Source organism: Kryptolebias marmoratus, linkage group LG5 (assembly GCF_001649575.2).
Source record: "Kryptolebias marmoratus isolate JLee-2015 linkage group LG5, ASM164957v2, whole genome shotgun sequence".
NCBI classification, from domain to species: Eukaryota; Metazoa; Chordata; class Actinopteri; order Cyprinodontiformes; family Rivulidae; genus Kryptolebias; species Kryptolebias marmoratus.
The window spans coordinates 1751849-1771183 of record NC_051434.1 but is presented as its reverse complement, the minus strand read 5'-3'; the positions used below and the strand labels follow the sequence as shown (position 1 = coordinate 1771183).

The following is a 19335-nucleotide window of genomic DNA, read 5'->3' as shown; positions in this document are numbered from 1 at the left end:
AAATCTCTGCTAAAATCTTGTGTTTTGAATCAACATTCATATAAACTAATTCATGTCATTTCAGTGAGTCATCATGGTTGTGCCCTGAGTCCTCTGCTGCTTCAGATGAGGCTGATCCCCATGGATTTACAAACACACACAAATACATGTTATATACACATTCAAGCCACTTGTTTTAAATAAATGCTTCTATTTTAATGAAGTTTTGGTCTTCACTGGAGCTGATGTGCAGGGGGACAATGAGTGGTGGACCTCAGGATGTTTTAAAGTCTGGTTACGACCCTGGTTGTGTGTTTTGGAGGAGACTGAAGGAACAGAAAGGTGCAACAAACAGTCACTGAAGGAGCACCAACAACAACCGGCAGAATCCGGCGCTCAGTTCGAGTGTTCGCACATTCTTATCTGGTATCTAAGTTTATATTCCCCAGACAACTTAACACGCTGTTTGTGTAATCCTGCCCCCCCCTCACAGAGCCACAGGATTTATTTCTCACCTCCTTATCTCAGCAACAAAACCACCAAGCATGGCGAACGAGAGGGGGGAGGACACACGAAGACGGACGGCTGACAGAGTCCCTGTCAACTTTTAGAAATAAGGGACACATTTCCACATCACCGTCCCTCATTTACTACGATAAGATAAACGAGAGGATCCAGTGTTTCTGGCTAGGAGGCTGTCTGTTAGCAAAATATCCCTTCAACAGACAGATTGTAATAAAACTGTCAGAGTTTATTAGATGAACGTCTAAAACAGCCTCGTCCAATCACGTCTGAGCGTTTAAAGCTTTAGGATGAAGGACGGCGGGCAACATGCATTCCTTTCATGTTAGTCTCTCTTCTGGGAAAACTTGTTTGATATAAATCTTTTAAAAAGTTAGCAGAATCCCTCCCTGGAATTATGTCATGTATGTCTGAGCTACAAAAAAAGGTGACCAAGATTTCCTTTTCGGACTTTTAAACTCTTATTTGTTTACTTTTTTTTTCCTGGAGTTAAAGCCGGATGTTTCTGGTTATCTGAGCAGCTGTAACTGTGGATAAAGGACAGCATCTGATTGGATTAAACTGAAGCCAGGAGGGCGATAATGGCAGAGCGAACAACCAGGCGTCCTCTGACAACACTCCCCGATGAAGGCACATAATCATGACCTGACAGGAAGTTGTTTTTTAGGCAAAACAGAAGTTTGGAAAGGCCATTCTGAGAGGGCAAACTAATTCAAAAACCATTTAATTCTCATATATTCACCTGCATGTCAAAAACTGGCTGAATGACCAACAGAAACCCAGTTCAAATGGAGCAGAACTGACCCGAGGACAGCGTGACGAGCTGCCAGCCTCACAGCTCAGACACTTCAGGGAGAAGACCGGAGCGACACGATACACACAATCACTGAGAGTAAACTTTCCTCAGTCCCACTTTAAACAGCAGTAAACCTGTAAAATCAACACAAATACACTCCTGCAGCATCTTTTCAGCTTACAGACGACGGGAAGCTGCCTGGAAACGCTCCAAACACACAAAACATAACTCAATAACAGCATGAAGATGAGGGGAATGTTCTACCCTGAGCTCTGGAGACATAATTAGGATGAAGGCACAGATTATTCAGCTTTTTTACACAAATAAACAAGCAACCAGGCAGGAATAAGAGCATGCATATTAGCCCTGACCCGAAGCCAAGCGCACGCCCCGAGGGGAGTTTCCTATAAGTAGCAACCCCCTCCTCCTCCTCCTCCTCCACCTCCTCTTAGCATCATATTGCAACAATCTAAAGCTCCACGACTGAAAGACAACCAGCTAATTATGGCGTCTAGATAACTACACCCCCCCATACATTTTCCATGCTGTGTCTACATCAGTTATTCTCAACACTCGGTACCTGACCCAGTTCTCTGCCTCCATGTGCTCACATCTAATGGAGTCCTGTTTTATTAACCTAACCCAGTGCTGTTCAACTGTGGTCCTCCAGACCCACGATCCTGCAAGTTTTTGTTGTTTCCTTTTCCCTTTTTTCAGATGTTAAAGTACCTCAACATCTGCAGACGCCTGGTAATCACCCAGGATAGTGGACCTCAGGGACCAGGATCAGACACCTAAATGCATCAATGAACCAAGATCCAAGTCGTTCAGAATGATAGATTTACAATAAACCGTTGCTTTATCTATTCTAGCCCAACATACGTGTGTTATCAGCTCAACCAGAGCATCGAGCTGTTCAAAAACAAAACAAATCAAATGATTAGGGGTCGATAATAGCAGCTTACCTCTGACAGAGCCTCAGTGTTCGGTTCAGGCTCTTTAGAGGTCTGTTCTGAACAGATAGCCTCTGTCCGGGGCCCATCTTCCTGGGGCCCCCACGCCTGTACCTGGCTCAGCTCCGGCTGGCTGAACAGGCTCTGCAAGAGGCCCGGCTCAAGTTGGTCCCAGACATGATCGCTGGACAGGACAGGAGGAAACTCCAGAGCAGAACTATCCGACTCCCAGTCACTGTCGCCAGTCATGGAGCCCAAGACGAACTCCACCCCGTCCAATCCGGACTGGGTCCCCTCAGAGTACGAGTCCAGGTCAAGCTCCTGCGCGTCCTCGCAGGTGGAGCTGAACTCCGGCTGGGGCCGTTCAGGCGCTGCCATGTAAACAAAGCTGTCTGAGAAAACGATCGAGCTGTCCTCTGATTCCTCCGGGTCGTGGCAGCAGGACGGTTTGGGGACAGGACTGGGAGGAATGGAGTCCCCGACCGGAGAGGGGGGACAACCGCTGAGGTACTGGGGAGGCACAGATACAGCCAAGTAAACGAAACTATCCGATGTCACGAAGGCCTCGGAGTCTTTTGCATCCAAACCTGCGCCACAGGCGTCAGGTTTAGACTGAGGTGAAGAGGAAGAAGGTGCCGTTTCTTCGAGCTGAAGCAGGTTGGGGAGAACAGAGTCCGATTTAGGGGTGCTAATTGTTGTTTGAGTTTCCAAACTTTGGGCACATTCAGGCTTGTGAAGTCCTGAAGCGAAGTTCTCCGACACAGAGAAAGTCTCCTCTGTGTCGGATGTTATTTCCATGCAGAACTCGCTGGAGTTTAAAACGATTGGCTCTTTTTGACAGGAAGTCTGAGCATCAACATCCTGCGTACATTCACTGTCGATTTCTTTTTCAGCCGTGTGCTGAGGCTCCAGGGAGTCATCCATGAGAACTCCCTCGCTGCTGTCCAAACTTGGCTCAGATTGGTCACAAACATCCCACTCTGTTCCCAACTCCTCTTCCTCTTTCGTTCCTTCTTCGCCCATCTTCTCCTCCTCCTCAGCATACGGGTTCAGAGGGCTTGGAGACGGAGAGGAGGCCGTCTCTTCATCAGGCTCGGATGATGCCCCGCTGTCCAGGTCCGTTTCAGTCTGTGGAGGTTTTTCCAGCTTAGAATCCGTCCCGGTTCTGTCCGGCTGGGAGGTTTGGACTCCGCTGGAGTCCGACTCCATTTGTTGACCGATAGCAGAGTCTGTTGGGTAACTTCTCTCCTCTTCATCTACCTTTGTCTTGTCTTCATTATAGTCAGAGATACATTCTTCATCAATGAAACCGTGTTCGTTTTCATGGTCCTTCAAGTCGGGGTTTCTTATGTCTCCTATGTGCTCAGACTGATTCAAAGTCTCTGAAGCTTTCACAAAGTCAAACTCAACAGTTTCATCTAGAGGAAGGGTTCCTTCTTGATCCTTCTGAACAGATTCTTCTTCTCCCTCCTCCTCCTCCTCCTCTTCCTCTAAACAAGGAAGAGTATAAGGGTCACAGAGAGGCTCGGGGTCGACACTCATTTCCACCCCCTCCTCTCCCTCGTCACACTGCCTCTCCAGCTCCAGGAAGAGGTCATCTGACTCGGCACCTGAGCTGGGACACGGTGAGGCGCCGGGGGCCCCAGGGCCTCCAAAACCTGAGGGGGGAGTCAACAAGGGCCAATGTCCAGATGAGCCAGTTAAATCCCATCCCTCTGATTCCAGCGTTTCCCTGTCCCAGGACTGGTCCATTATCTCTCGGTTCTCTAATTTAAGAACTGCCTCCCACTCTCTTTCCTCTCTTTGAGCTCGCTCCTCTTCAACTAAATCCCTTTTTCTTTTCCAGTCCTCCTCCTTCTCTTCCTCAAGCTCTTCGAGTATCCTGCGCTCGTCCTCCTCAAACTTGAGTTCAGATGCCGTGCGTTCTCTGAGCTCGCTCCATCCAAGCAGCCCCTCTTCCTCCCCCTCGTGACTAATACAGGGGGAGAGAGGCAGACCCCCGTAAACTAACCCCTCTTCCTCCTTCAGGAAGGGCGATGGAGGATCTAACAGATAAACTGACTCTTCATCTGTGCTGTTATCCTCACCCAACAGGGGAGGCAAAGGGGGAAGTACAGGGAAGTTGTGTCTCAGGCCGACCTGAGCCTTCTTTCCTGTTGTTATACTCCGGGGCCAGGTACGAGCCTTGGTAGGGGGGCAGAAGACAGGTTTTGGAGGAATGAGAGGGGCGTTATCCCCTTGGTCCTGGTCCAGAAAAGGAGAATCTCTTTCTGAATCTGAGGTCTTTATGGCCTCAAAGGTATCTTCTGAGATGTGCCTGATTGGAGCTTTAGAAGAGCTCACGGTCCGCCGGTGCTCCTCCCTTTTCACGTCTTTCTGTCGAGCCTTGGAGGGGCTTTGCTGCGGAGTATTTCCCGACGCTTTGGAAGCCGGAGTCTGGCCGACGGCGGGTGACGATTCCTTCAAAGGAGATGTCACCGCGGGCGTTTGTTTCAGTTGCTTCTGAAGTAAAGGATTAACCTGCTTCTGCCTGCTGAGAGGATGCTGCTGGGGGCTAACTGTAGGTGTAAAAGCTGGTGAGGTGGAGACGGGAGGCGTGTGAGGTGCAGACGACAGGGGGGAGGGAGAGTGAGGAGGTAAGGAAGGAGTGGAGGATGTTGGGGGGATCTGAGAGGGAATGGGTTGTAGAGGAGAAAGAGGAATCCCTGCTCCCGACGATCGCTTATCTGTTCCATCAACAGACGAGAACTCAAGTCTTTCTGCGAACTCTGGAAAACTCGGCGGGAAGAAAGCTTTCCAAGACCTCCGGTTTGGGTTGTCCTTCTTATCTCCACCTTGATGACGCCTCTTGGCCACGGCAACTACTCCACCAGCTCCAGATGAGGACGAAGCAATGGGCAAACCTGTGGCGATGACTGGGGGCGACATAATCTGAGCATCACCGGTCAGCTTCAGGGCATCAAAGATCACCCTCTCGTCTAGTTTCTTCACGCCTCCAGCATGATCCGCGCTCCTGGAGACGAAAACACTGCCCAGATCAGCCCCAATGGTGCCATTACTGGATATGGTACTTCCTTCTCCCCGTATCTCCCCGCCAGAGCCTAAAGTACTCCTCGAAGGTTGGCACAGCTTGGTCCCTTGGTCTATCTGCTCGTTGATGCGCATGGTGTCATAAATGGATCGCTGGGGGACGTAGCAGTCCTCGATGTACGTCTCATCCTCATCACCTTTTCCCAGGCAGCGAGGGCTCTGCCTCAGACAATCAGGACGGCTCAAAGGTTTCCCCATTTCACGATTTAAAACTGAAACCAGTCCAGAGAAAGAAGTCCTTCACTTTTAATCGCCCCGAGTCAGATAATCAATAAACTAAAGACAGTCCATGTGGCTGCGGTGAACGAACCCTTCAGGTTTCACATCCTCCGTTTTCGCTATGTCACTTCAACAGCTGAGCGCTTCCTTGGTCTTTCAAAGATGCTGAGTGGCATCGACGAGGGAGCGAGAAAGACAGCCCTCCCACTCGGCACCATATTAATCAGCAGTGCTGTTTGTTTTAAAGGCTGCTTGGAATGAGATAAGTAGAGGGATGCGCACATGGAGGATGGAAAGCAGCAGTCACCGTCTCCATGTCTGAGGAGCCCAACGTGGAGGCAGCGTCAAACCGATAACATTCCTTTGTTTTGCTGTCAGAAACTCGCTTCCTCTTCTCCTCCTCAAGCTCCTTCCTTCCTTTCCTTCTGGTCTTCACCGTGGAACAACAGGAAAAGGCAGAGAGGGCTTGGACAACTTTAACAGTTGCAGTGAGAGGCAGGCAGAGAAGTGTAAAAGTCTCCTTTTAAGGTGAGAAAAACCCACTCGCAGTTATATAAAAGAAAAGCTGCGTGGGGGGCGATGAATAGAAAAGTACAACACTCCGCTGGTACTTTTCTCTGCCTTTGTTCAAAATATTTCTTTCAGACAAAATAAACGAGACAAAATAGTATTTTTGTGAATATAAAACTCCTTTACCACAACCACTTTGTGGTCCGGTCCATGGCTTTTCTTCTTCTTCTGTTCAAAACTTCCATCATCATGATAGCAGTCATTGTTAGTCAAATTAAATCCAATCAATCGTTCATGCGGCAGAACGGTATTTGAAGAAAAACCTAAACAAAGAGGTCAAGAAATCCCCGTCGGCGCTTCAGCTCCTTTCTTTGCTCTGATGTGAAGCTGCAGGGGAGAGGAGGTACAGTAGATCCAACACGGGCTGGGGAGGGGTGGTGGACCAGCCGTGGGACAGTATCCAGAGGGCAAAGTCCCAGACGAACCCTGCAGCTCCGGCTCAAGCTCTGATTAACCGGCGTCCGATCCTCCGTCTCCTCCAGGCGACGAGACAAAGTACCACGTAGCTTCTCCTCCTCGCTGAGAAACGTTTGCTTTCCTTTCTCTCTCTCAGGCCACAACACAGCTGAAATGGTTTGCAGCTGCTTTAAAAAAAAAATCCCCCTCTTTTCCTCTCACTCTCCTGCTGCTCCCCCCGTCATGTCTCTCTCTCTCTCTCTCTCTCTCTCTCTCTCTCTCCCCTCTTTCTCTTCGTCCCTCCCCCTGCTCGCTTGCTCGCTGTTTGTGTTTGAATTCAGCTCCGTTTGTTCGGTTTCCTGCACTGGTATTAAAACACAGGAAGTGCTCCAATCAGGCTGCTTTCCTCCACACCGAGAATATAAAAAAAGAGAGAGAGGGAGGGAGGGAGGCGAGCGAAAGGGTGCCAAAAGAGAAAGGGAGTTGTGCAGAGGAGGAATTAGCTGAACACTGGGATACAGATGATTATCCCACGCCGGCCGGGCAGCTTTTAGGCTCCAATTAAATAAAGAAAAAGAAAAAAATGTAATAGATTAAAATGCTTTCATCAGGCAGGAGGCAGACAATAGATTCTGTCTCCAAAAAGTGCTGCAGAGGAGGAATCTGATTTGTAATCCGGGTTTAATACTCCTCCTCCTTTCTGGAGCACCAAACCTCCGTCTGCAGAGAGCAAAGTGATACAGAGTCCAGAACAGGGGGGTGGGACTGCTGGCTTATTAGGAGGAAGGTGTTTCTTTTTCCCCCGAAGGCAAAAGTCCAGACAGACAAAGAGTTTGGTCCAAGTTTTACTTTTTGTTTTTCCAGGGTTCAAACAATCACTTTCATCCAGGAGGAAGATAAATGTGGAGAAGACGAACAAAAAGTCACAGTTGTGCATTCCCGTCTGCGCCTTCCCTGAAACCCAACCCGGCTGGGTGCAAGGAGGGGAGGGTGACTCACAGAAACCAGAAAAAAGGGGGGGATACCGGCAAACATGGCAACCTGCAGCCCCGCAGCTTTAAACCCCGTCGGTTTCCTTCCTCTCCTGGTTGCTCCTCATCTTCATCATCAACTGTTGCACGGAGGAAGTCGTGTCCTGCATGTCAAACGTGTTAAATACTCCGCTCTTTCTCCAGAAACCCCCCCACACCCCGCCTCCTCTCTGTCAGTTGCGCTGCAGCTGTCACTGTCGCGTCCAGCCAAGGCAAACGTCTTCATAGAAACAAAAAGGGTTTGTCGCCGGCGTGCCACACACACACACACACACGAGGAGCTCACAAACTCTCGCGTGAACCACCGCAACCGACTCTGCAGAAACCAAAAAAAATATTCAAATCCAGATGTGGGTCAGTTTGCAGATCAGGAACAAAGGAGGAAGAACTTGTTCCCTTCACCCCCCACCACACACACACACACACCCTGAGATTAAACTGATTAAATCTCCTCTAACGGGACTTTGTCACTCAGTCGTCTCAAACTTTTTAAGGCTCGTTGAAGAGTTTTTATCTGGATCCTGTTTGTTTTTCTCCACCGACAGATTTTTAATTTTAACCCGACGCTCCTGAAACTCTTCTTCACATAATCCTTTTTTTAAACTAAACTCACGCCGAAACAGGAAGGTGTCCTGATAAAACTTCACAAGCAGCTTTTACTACTTTTAGCTACTGTTTTTGCTCCTTTTTCCCTCTTATGTTTCAGTTTTTAACAGCAGTATTGATGTTTTTTTTGCTGGTTTTAGCTTCAGTTCTGATTGTTTTATCTTTAAATGAGTTGAACAGTTTCAGCTCCGTCATTCAGCCTTCCCAGAAAAGTATTTTTAACAGTTTAATCTGAACTTTGCCCATCTGAGAACTTCATTTTTTAGAACGTCATTTTAAATCTAAATTGTGTTATTTTTGCACAGATAATTGTTGTGATTTATCAGTTACAGACTCAGACTGTGGTGACACAAACACAGCTAGAGGACAGAAAGTGTTGACTTTTCCGGGTCAGTTATTTGCTCGTGAGGGAACACCTGTCGGCGGAGTGAATCTATAACCCCTCCCCCTCTGGTTACCTGGCAGCAGGAAACGTCTCTCTGTGGTGGTTTTACATTAACCAGGAGCTCCGTCTGAAAGCTGTTATTGTTCTCAGGCAGAAAGGCACGTCACTCATCCACAGGGTGACGGCGGCAGCTTCAGATTTTACAGCTGATTAGCTTCAGTTTAACGGTAAATTACCGTAAACACAAAAACAATCTTACAGGAGGAGCCTTTTCACGTTCTCAACACTTTAGAGGTCAATTTTCCAGCAGAACATTTCATTATTTAAGTTCTAACAAAGTTAAAAAGTCTCTTTTTTAACAACAGTCTCACCGGTGACTGTTTTCTGTCCCGCAGCTCATTTATTATTCATCCAACAGGACGGAGAATATATGAGCAAAATCCTTAAAAACAAGCAGCTGTTTGTTGTATTTATCAGACCCTCCAGGATTTCACGACGTTTCGATCGCAACTATTAACGCAAAATCAAGCAAACCCCGCAAAATCGCAACTTTAACCCAATATTTATTGTTTCTAAAGTGATTCGCCACCGTTTCTGCGGTCTAGTCTCTTCTTTGTGGGTTTGTGTTGCGTGGAATACAAAATAAGCCCAAATAACTCAGGAAGAAGACACGTGACGTCACTTCCTGTTAACATCAGAATGCCGGGAGCGTGCAGGAGCAGCGACCGAAGCCAAAATGTGCGCTAATGCTTCACATTTGCCCACAAAGATTTCAGCAAACCAGTTTCCTCCCCAGCTGCAGCTGTTTTGCACGTCCTGCAGTGTAATCATGGAACATAAACGCATCGACAAACACTTTGTGTCTGCAAAACATGTGAGGAGAGCTGCAGACCAGGGACAATCCAGAAATGCTCATGAATGTCAGTTTAGAAGCTATCAAAGTTCTCAAATAAAGCACCTTTTGAGAATGTCAATGTTTGTTGGGAATTATCTTACAAAACTAGGAAGGATTTTTGGTTTAGATATTAAAAGTTATCGTTGTTTGTTGATTTTAGTAAAAAAAAAAAGGCAACTTTTAGGAAAATGCTCCGTGAAATCAGACATTTTAGCTGCAACAATCACAAAAAATGCCTGGAGGGATTGAATTATTTATCAGACGGCTGCTTTCTGTGAATTATAAATGTCTAATATAAAACTGAGTGATTAATTCTCAACTTTAGGCTTCAAATCAAAGCGTACAGAAAGAAGGAGTGAGTTAGGTGTGTCTCTGAAAATCTGCTTCATTGGAGCCATTTTTAATCACGTCACAGTCAAAGTTAAAGACCTGATAATTACCACAGGTTCAGAGTTTAAATCCATCTGTTTCATGATAAATGGGGCTTTTTTTTAAACTTCTGTGATAAAATAAACATATTTGAAATCCAGAGTCATAAAAGCTGCTTGAGAAAAGATGTTTTACAGATTAGCACTTTAAACCGACACAAAGCAGATTTTGTACATCTGTTGCACTTATTTTTTATTATTTAGCACCGATTTAATCATTTAAACACGAGCTTTCCATTCAAATTTACTAAAACCGAGAACAGTTTAGTTTCTCAGTGACATGAAAGACATAAAATAAGACCCGTTAGGTCTGATTTTAGAGATATTTGGACCGAACAAAGAGGAGCGAGGAAGGAGTCTGGGCCGAGCCGCGGCATGCCTTTCTAATTCACAACAGCTGAAACAATCTGGAGGCTGAGAGGACAGGAAACGTGTTTTTACCCAGAAACTGACGACCTCAGACACATTCAGATGAGACGTCTGCAGGAAGGTGTCCGAGTCGGCAGATTATTTGTTCCTGACCCACTGAACTCTCCAGCCAACCTCCTCCTGTTTGGATTAATCGAGCCAAACAACAAATTCCTGCTGGAACAGATAAATTTATGACTCACAGCTGGAAGGAACCGAGTTTAATCGGCTGAAGAATGAGGCGAATATGATGAATGAAGGCTGAACAGAAAAACTTCAGTTTATGACGTAAACGTAATGATATTTTAAAAAAAAGGAAATTAATTTTGTTCTTCCAAGGAACTCAACTGTAATCCTTTAAAGTCAACATTTCTGCAGACTTTCGGTTTTAGACTTTAGCTGCTTTTTAACTCATTTCCAGTCCAGAACTGAACATTTTCAGGTTATTTATTCATAAATCTGTTTTCACTCAGCTTCAGCCCTCATATCGGCATGAAAAGAATCCAAAACTCAAGGGATGAGCCACTGTCGTGGAGGAACAAGAACCAGCGTTCCTCGAAGGAACGCGTCTCGCCCACTGACTTAAAAGTTTTAAACAAAGATGTGTCAGCACTCAGAGTACGTCTCAGGGATGACTCTCAGCTACTACCACCAAATATCTGCAAAAACAGCCACACTGAAGCCATTTTTCTGCCATCTTGGATGACTTCTTCAATTAAAATACTTTCTGACAGTAATCGTTCATAAGATATTTTACTAACAGACACAAGGAATGACATAAAATAGGAGCTAGACTAACTTCCTTTTTACACTTTTAGTTTGTACATTTTACTTTTAATATCTGCATATTTGTGTGTTTATCCTAACAGGCAGACTTCGGGCTGGAACATGGAAGCTGAAGCAGGAGGAAGTCCTAAGCCCCGCCCCTTTCAGCCTTAAAACAAGCTTCAGATTCTTTCTTCAGCTGCAGATGGCGCCTGGTTGGAGTTAGGAGCGGCGTGGACGTGGGGACGAGCTGCTGTCACCCGGACTAACCAGCCCCTCCCAGGAATGTCCACCTCGACCCCCCCGCAGAAACATCAGCGTGTCTGCGTGCTCGCATCAGAGACCGTCAGCTGCTGCGGGACGCGGGCAGCCGAGGACGTCCAGGACGCCGAAATCACACCCCGATGTGTGGACTTGTGTGTGAGGGTGGGGCCGAGGAGACAGCTGGGATTCCGGTTGCAACCCGAAAAAAGACTGGAATTAGAAGCATCCTCCGATGAAGAGCACACACACACACACACACACGTCTCATCAGCCCACACAGAAACCTAAAATACAAACACGGATTCCACCGCAGCGCATACATGCAGACAGGACGGCCGAATAAACATGGAGACGATAAAGAGTCCGAGTCGGAAACAGAGACGCCGGATTTCTGTAAGGAGCAGGAAGACTTTAACCACATTAACGTCTGGTTTCACACAAATATCCTAAAGAGTGACGGAGTGGATCTAAAAAGCATTATTTACTGATGAACTACTTCAACTTCTTTAAATTAGAAACACAAACACAGAACTGACGGCTCGGTAGACATGAACTAATATTTAACTGTTGATTAAATGTTAGCTAATAAATCCTTAATGATTAATTATTGGACACAGAACTAATTTACTTTTCTAACCATTTTTTATTTCTTTTTAGGTAGACAGGGACCTGCTGGAGTTCTGGTCCCTGATTAGGTTTTATTTTATGGACCTAAGGTTTATTTTTAATCTCTCTTCAACACCTGAAACTGCAAGCTAAAGTAGTTAGCCATACATGCTAACGAGCTCATGACAGAATAATAAGTCAAGCCAAGAACCGGTTGTGTTTAAAGCCTGTTTAATGATTCATGATGATTGGGAATCTTTAATCTGATTTGTCTTTTTTTTTTAAATCCACGAGCAGCAAAAATAAAAGCACCAAGATTCAACCTTTAGTTATAAAACTGTTTGATTTGATATGAGTTTAATTCAGGACAGAATCAGAGCAACACGACCCGGAACCGAGGTTAATCATTTACTGCTCATAAACAGGTGCTTTAAAACCTGCAGGTGTGTTTAATCCTGTTTCTGTGCCTCAGCAGAGAGCTGAAAATCTACATCATGGGTAATAAAACAGAACAACCGTTGTTCAGGTTGAAGCACACTTTCAGTGTTTGTTGCTGTTCGTACCGGTGCTGCAGCAGGTAAATAAAAGAAACAGAGTTGTTCATTAAAGACTAATCTACAGTTCATTTATCCTTCAGCTTTTCGGCTTGTTTTTAAAGCAGATAGCTGCAGAAACAAACCTGATTACAGATTTTATTTCATAATTCGATGCATCGGGACACGGCTGCTCCACAGATCGGTACAAATCCGTTAAGCTCCACTTCAAAAATGGATTCTGTTTCGTCTCCCAGAGGAAACCGGGACATCGTCAGCTCTGAGGATGAAGGGAAGGACGGAGCGAAGAGTGAAAACTGGACGAGGAGTGGAGGATTTCAGACTTTCAGATTTTCTTCTAACTCCTCAGAGCTAATTAGGCATGTGGATACTTCAAATTGGAGGAGAGCAACTCAGTTTTTCATGTTGCATTAAAACACAATCACCTGGAAAACGATCAATACCAGAGTTTATATGTGCATTTAAACATTTTAGCCAACAAAGCTGCTCCGGGTGTTAAAGTCTCCACAAGATTTGGACCATTTTTCAGCAACTTCTCTGATTTCTGCAGGAAAAAGTAAACAGATGAACGGTTTGAGCAGGAATGAGTTGAGAAGCAGCTCGGCTCCGTTTAGCTCATCGGTCCTGCGGGTCGAGTGTGAGATCACTGTTTATAATCTGAAAACCGTCACCACCCACTCCCCCGAACCCTCAGCCCCCCGCTCGTCTCTTTAAGCATCGGCATGACATCATCCCTCCGGGTATGAGACGGGCTCTGACGGGGGGGGGGGGCAGACATGTTTAGGTTTGAAATGAGCCGAGCTGGATCAGTTTCACAGAACCAGACAGAAAGCGGTTCGGACAAAGAGAGGAGATCCAATCCTTTTATCTGAACTGTGCTGCAGGTTCAACACACAAAGAAGTCCCAATCAGTGGGTGAAATAACATTTTTCGACTCTCTTCTTGTATTTTCCGTCCCTTCCCATCCTCCGTCCTCCTATAAATACCCGTCAGCTCTCCACGCTCCACAAACCCTGCAGACAGTCGCTGCTCCACATTCTCCCTGCCCGTCTGCACCTCAGCTCAGAGGAGACATCAACAATCTGAACATGCACTCAGCTCTTTCTGATGAAGTTCGTGGCTGATAAGTAAAACTCTTCGGCTCATTGTAGCCGAGCTTCTGAGCGTCTCGCCACGTCTGCAGGGCTGCTCTTCATTTCTAAAGTGCTCTCCAGAAGATCAGGTCCGAGGCGGGAGCCAGACCGTTGTGCACGACTCAGAGTACAGTTCTGCATGCCGTGCACATTAAAATAAGCCGTTATTTTCAAAAATCTGGCCTCATAAAACAAGGCAGCTGGGCGACCCACAATCCTCGGGTGACGGGAGGCTTCGTCCAGCCCGGATCCAAGCATGAGAGAAATATTTCACTGATTTTAGCTGGAAAACCTCCCAACTTTTAACAGGAATCACAGAACATCACAATAAACTGACTGAAACCAGAGATAAAATTCTCTTGATTTAAGCTCCAAACAGAAAACTTAAACAGTTAGACGGACCTGGACGTAGTCTTCTGCCGACTAAAAGCACCTGAAGTGCAAATAGTCTGACTTTTAATGTTTGAGCTCTCAGGTCTTTATAATCTTGGAGGTAAAATATGAATGAATTAGTGGTGGTTTAAAACTTCTGCACAGCGCCGTCAGCCTGCTGTTAGTCGCAGCGGTGCACCTGTAAAAGCATGAAACAGTCCCCTCTCTGTCTGATCTGTCCATTCATCTCCTCGCCGCTCTGTTCTCGTCTTTCATCTTTATCTCCTCCGTCTGTTTGTTCTCCGCTCTGAGCTCGTTAGGAGCTCCACGAGGAGGAGGAGGAGGAGGAAGACCCAGAAACGTGAGGGGTTAAAACACGAGCAGAGAGAAAGTTTACGGTGTCAGGAGGGCAGCGGGGAGGATTCAATTATTTCAGGAATAAAGCTCCTTCATCCAGCCACACATCTTAACGAGCGGAGGCGATTGCTCTGCAGGAAACACGTCCTCCATCTTGAAAAGCAGGACGATGATTTTTCAATCGTCTCAGAGCATCACGCCGGCTGCAGACCTTTAAGGGTTCTGGTCGGGACTCCTGATCTCACATGTTTACACAGATGTGGAGAAGCGGGCGGGACCACGAAGGTGCCGACGCCTCACCTGACGCCTCACCTGAGGCTTTGAACGCAGGAGGTTTTCTGCAGGTAACCACCAGAGAGGCTCACATTTAGACTTTCCATCATCATCATCATCATCATCATCATCCCAGCTCCAAGGTTAAAGACTGAACATCAGGAGGAGCTCAGTCTGAGAGTTTCAGCACAGAAACGAGGAGAATAAATCCTCAGAGTTCAGACACGCTATGAAGCAAAATGTTAAATCTGGGAGGAAAGTATTCCAGCAGCAATACAAACAAAGTTTAAAATCAGTTTCACCAGCTTCAGACGAAGTTTAAACTTTAACAAATTTCAATAAAATTCGAGGATTTCTAACAAACACCTCAAAAACAGAAGAAAAGGGAATTAAAAGCAAACACTGGAGTCATTATGTGGATGTTTGAAATTCAGCAGCGTGTTGTGTGACTCATTAATCATCCTCTTAAATGATGAAAGATAATGGCAGTCAGGACCTGTTTGAAACCAGAGAACATCAGACGACCTCTGCGCCTCGAGGCGTTTCAGATTCATTCACAAAACCAAGCAGATGTTCTGACCGCCAACATGAAGAAACTTTATAAAACCAAACTTCATGCAGGCTTCTGAAGACCTGGATCTTCACCTGACCTGACCTTCAAACTAAGATGACTGTCCTGTTTGTCCATCAGATCACCCCGAACGGGTCTCCGGTCCACCACAGAACCACAGAACCACAAACACACACCTGAGGGTGATCGAGGACCCAAGTACTCAGATTAATCTCACACAGAAACAGCTGAGTTTCTTTTAATGACCTTCTAGCTGTGAGGAACCATCTGTAAGCTGCTCTCCACCCTGCTGTAGAGATAACCCCTCAGAGTCACGCTCACATGCCACAAAATGTGAAAACTTTAACATCTGACTTCTCATTCGAGGAGATTTCTGAATTCAAACTGAAAAGTGTGGATTTCTAAGCTTCAAACTGCAGTTTAGAAGCTGAACTCCCATGCAAATCCCTCTCCCTCCCCTCCCGAGTGGTCCTACCTTGAACTCCTGCAGCTGCTGCTTGATCATCTCCACCTCCGTGCCGACCACGCCCTGCACGTTCAGACCCTCTTCAGCTCTTCCCAGCAGGCCTTGCAGCTCCGCCGCCAGCCTGTAGAAGTCCTGGACCCTGTCTGCGGTGTCCTGGATCTGTCCCAGCCGGGCCTGGCCGCGCTCGCTCAGCTGGCAGGGCGGGAGAGCAGAACATGAAGACGTCGCAGCAGAGGAAATCAAACCACCAGCCTGGTTTTCTTGCCGCTCACCTTGCCGGCCTGGCGGCTCAGCGCCTCCGTCTCCCTCCTGAGCGCCAGCAGGTCGGGCGAGGAGCCCTCCCGCCTCAGCATGGTGGTGCAGTCGGAGGCGTGGCCCTCCAGCTCCGTCCTGAGGTCGGACAGGCGGGACAGGAAGCTTTTCACGGCGTCCGCCTGAGAAGCCAGGGAGTCTGCGTCCCGTCCGACGGGGCTGAGGGAGTCCAGCTCATCATCGAGGTCGGCGAGGCGGGAGAAGATGTCGCGGACGTGAGCCTGGACCTCGCCGACACCCTGCAGGCGGGACTCCAGGGAGGAGCAGCACTGCTCGATCTGATGGAGGACCACGGGATTTAATCAGGTTAGTTTGGTTTTTAACAGAAGTTACATCACAAAGTACAAAACTAAAGAAAGAAGACGCCATAAGGGTTGATGCAAACTGCTGCAGCAAGCAACGTAAAACCCAGCAGGGATTTCTGTTTTCTCAGAGTAAAACTGAACTTTCTGGTCATTCGTTCTGAAACAACGAGACAACATCAGCATCAACATCCATCTTCATAAAAATAAGGACAAGTTAATTCCAGTGTTGGTGCACAAACAGCTACAGATCCGTCAAAAACACTTCATTCTCAGCTATAAAAATACTGGTTTTGTTCAGAGGGACTCGCTGTGACCGTAGATGGAAGTGCAGAAAACAGACGCAGCTCTGTGGGTTTGAATCCTGGTTTACATTTCAGACCCTGATGAAGTGCTGAATGTCCACGCCGGCCATATATGACCACGAGTCATTCTGCACGCCGTCGGCTCGGAGGAACCTGACGGAGCCGACAGAGCGCAGAACGACATCTCTGCTCCGGCAGGAAGGAACTGCTGCGTTACGGTTTCTGCTCTTTAACGCACGCGTCACGCATGTTTTAAACCTTAATCCTGACAAATAAAACCTGTTTATAACAGAGCAGATATCAGGAAACTGTCCTGTTCTTTCAAGACAGGAAATACAACAATATACCAGAGTGAAGGATATGCTTTCATGTTTTAAAACTTGTTGTCTTTTCCTGTCTGGAATGAGCCAGGACAGGAAGCAAAAAGAGCTGAAATCCAGTAAAAGTAACAAAAGGCTAGCTAAATGTAGCTAAATGCTAGAAGTAGTAAAACTGTCAGATGATATTTCTTTAGGTTTGTGTAAAACTTTCATTCAGACGCTCAACTGTTGGATTTGTGTTGATTTTACATCATTGTTTTGGTTTTCCCTGTTTTTATGTCACAAAGTTTGTTTTGGTGCAGGTTTTATTTGTTTAGGGAGTTTTTTTTATAAATGATGCTGACATCTTTACTGGCTGTGGTTTTAGGTTTAATCAGATTTTAAGGTGAGGAAACCTTCTCTCTTCCTGGTGAAGTATTTAAATCCCATCTGTCCTTCGGCTCCTGAGGTTTTCCCACGGCGCTGAGGAAGTGTGTTTAAATATTCCGGCTGAACTCGTGGCCTTGTCTCCTCACCTTATCGCCCACGTCCTTGTATTCCTTCTCAGTTTCTGTGGCCTGCTGCTGCAGTCTCTGGGCTCCCTCGGTGCCACCCCCTGGTGTCTGCGGAGCGTCCTGCACCAGCCCCTGGGCCAGGTCTTTCAGGTAGACCACCTGAGGCTGCAGGGACCTCAGACTCTCCTGTTGGCTCCGTAACCTCTCCAGACTTTTAGCACTGCATGCCTGAATGGAAGAGAAGCAGTGACTGACGGGTTCGGCTCTTTAAAATAAGGACCTTATCGTCGTAAATGAAAGTACCTGAGGTCCCAGAGCTTCCTGGACTTCTATCTGATGCTTGGCGGCCTCCAGCCTCCTCTCCACAGCCTGCCTGCCCTCCTCAAACTCCTTCAGGCGTCCGGCCAGCTCCTCCAGCTGGGAGGTCCGGTTCAGGAGGCTCTCGCTCAGTCCGTCCACACGCCGGTTCAGCTGCGCTTTCTCATCTCGTAACTAAAAACACGATTTAATTCATCTTAATGTTTTAAAGTGACAACACACAACAAAACCTCAATGAGGTGATAAACATCTAAAAACATTCAGTCCGTTCTCCCTGCAGGGATTCGTGACTCGTCCGAAGAAGAGTTAAGTTATTAATTGAGCAAACAAACTCATAAATGCCAACAAATATTGAACATCCTTAAAAACTGAGCAGCACTGAAGTCTGGGCTTTACTGAACCAAAACAGGAGCTGAAATTCTGTGATTTCAGCTCCTGTTTTTAACCGACTGGTCACAACAGAATCAACGTTTCTGCCTGCGCTGTAACGGCAGAAAGAAGGAAAAATCTGTCAAACGATCGTTAGCTTTCAGGATGTTTGTCCTGTTTAAACCAAAGTGGTTTCAGGTGGTGTAAACTCAGAAACTGGATTGTTCTTTCACTCTGTTAGGAAGCATCTCACCTCTTCCTCCCCGATGCAGCACTGCTCCAGCAGCTGATCGGCTGCAGTATTAAAAGCCTCCAGCAGGGGCTGACGTCTCTCCAGGTCCAGGCTCAGGGACCGGGCCTTCTGCAGGGACTCATCCAGGACGGAGGAGTCCAGCGAGGGGTGGATGTCTCCATCCTTCTGCTCACACTCTGCTAACCACGGGGTCAGCTCTGCCTTGTGCTGCTGGTACGTTTCTGCTTTGTTCAGGGTGTTCTTCAGTCGGGCCTCGCGCTCCGAGATCCGGTGGTTTAACCCGTCCCAGTCCTGCCTCAGGGAGGCCAGCCGGGACTGCAGAGCGGCCCGTTCGTCTGCAGGGAGGGTGGCGAGCAGAGACACCCCCTCAGCCTGGATCAGCTCGTAGGAGCCCCTCTGAGCGGCGACGCCACGCTGGAGCTCCTCGGTCCGAGCCAGCAGGGAGCGGACGGCGTCAGGCCGGCAGGGCAGGGAGTCCGACTCTTTAGGGTCCGCCTGGTCGTCCAGCCATGAGCGCAGCTCCTCGAACATCTGCTGGAACTGCTGGGTGGAGGAGAGGGCGGCCTGGAGCTGAGACAGGCTGTCGGCTGGAGGAAGAGGAGAACCGAGAGGCGAACATTCAGCTCATTTACAGAAAACTTCACTTCCTGCTTCTACAGGAACTTCATCTCTGTAAGTTTTACAGATATTATCATCTAACTTCCTGTCTGGGTGATGAGGCGTACAGACCTGCTCGCTCCTCCAGACTCCTCAGCGGCCCGCCGACGCTCTCCAGGCGTTTACTCAGCTCCTCCTTCAGGTACGGCTCGGCCACGATGGCGCTCAGCTCCTGGCAGAGCCGCTCGGCGTCGGCGAGCTCCGTCCGCCGCCGCTCCAGCTCCGAGCGGATCTCTCCCGTCTCCTGGAGGCGGCGTTTCAGCGCCTCCGGCTGCGCGCTCAGCGAGGCCTGGGAGTCGAGCCGCTCGCTCAGGGCCGAGACGCTGGAGGAGAGCTCCCTGAGCAGGGCCTGTGTGTGTGTGTGTG

General features: G+C 47.6%; 1 protein-coding gene across 1 annotated transcript in view; it reads right to left on the bottom strand.

The window, feature by feature from the left end:
- The window catches only part of macf1a (microtubule actin crosslinking factor 1a), a gene marked incomplete in the record, with an annotated part of 165057 nt that overhangs the window by 30011 nt on the left and 115711 nt on the right, over window positions 1-19335 (bottom strand). Inside the window, 6 exon segments of the mRNA XM_037975753.1 lie at window positions 15649-15831; window positions 15912-16229; window positions 17394-17600; window positions 17676-17864; window positions 18313-18899; window positions 19042-19318. Of these exon segments, the coding sequence (XP_037831681.1) occupies window positions 15649-15831; window positions 15912-16229; window positions 17394-17600; window positions 17676-17864; window positions 18313-18899; window positions 19042-19318 (1761 nt within the window).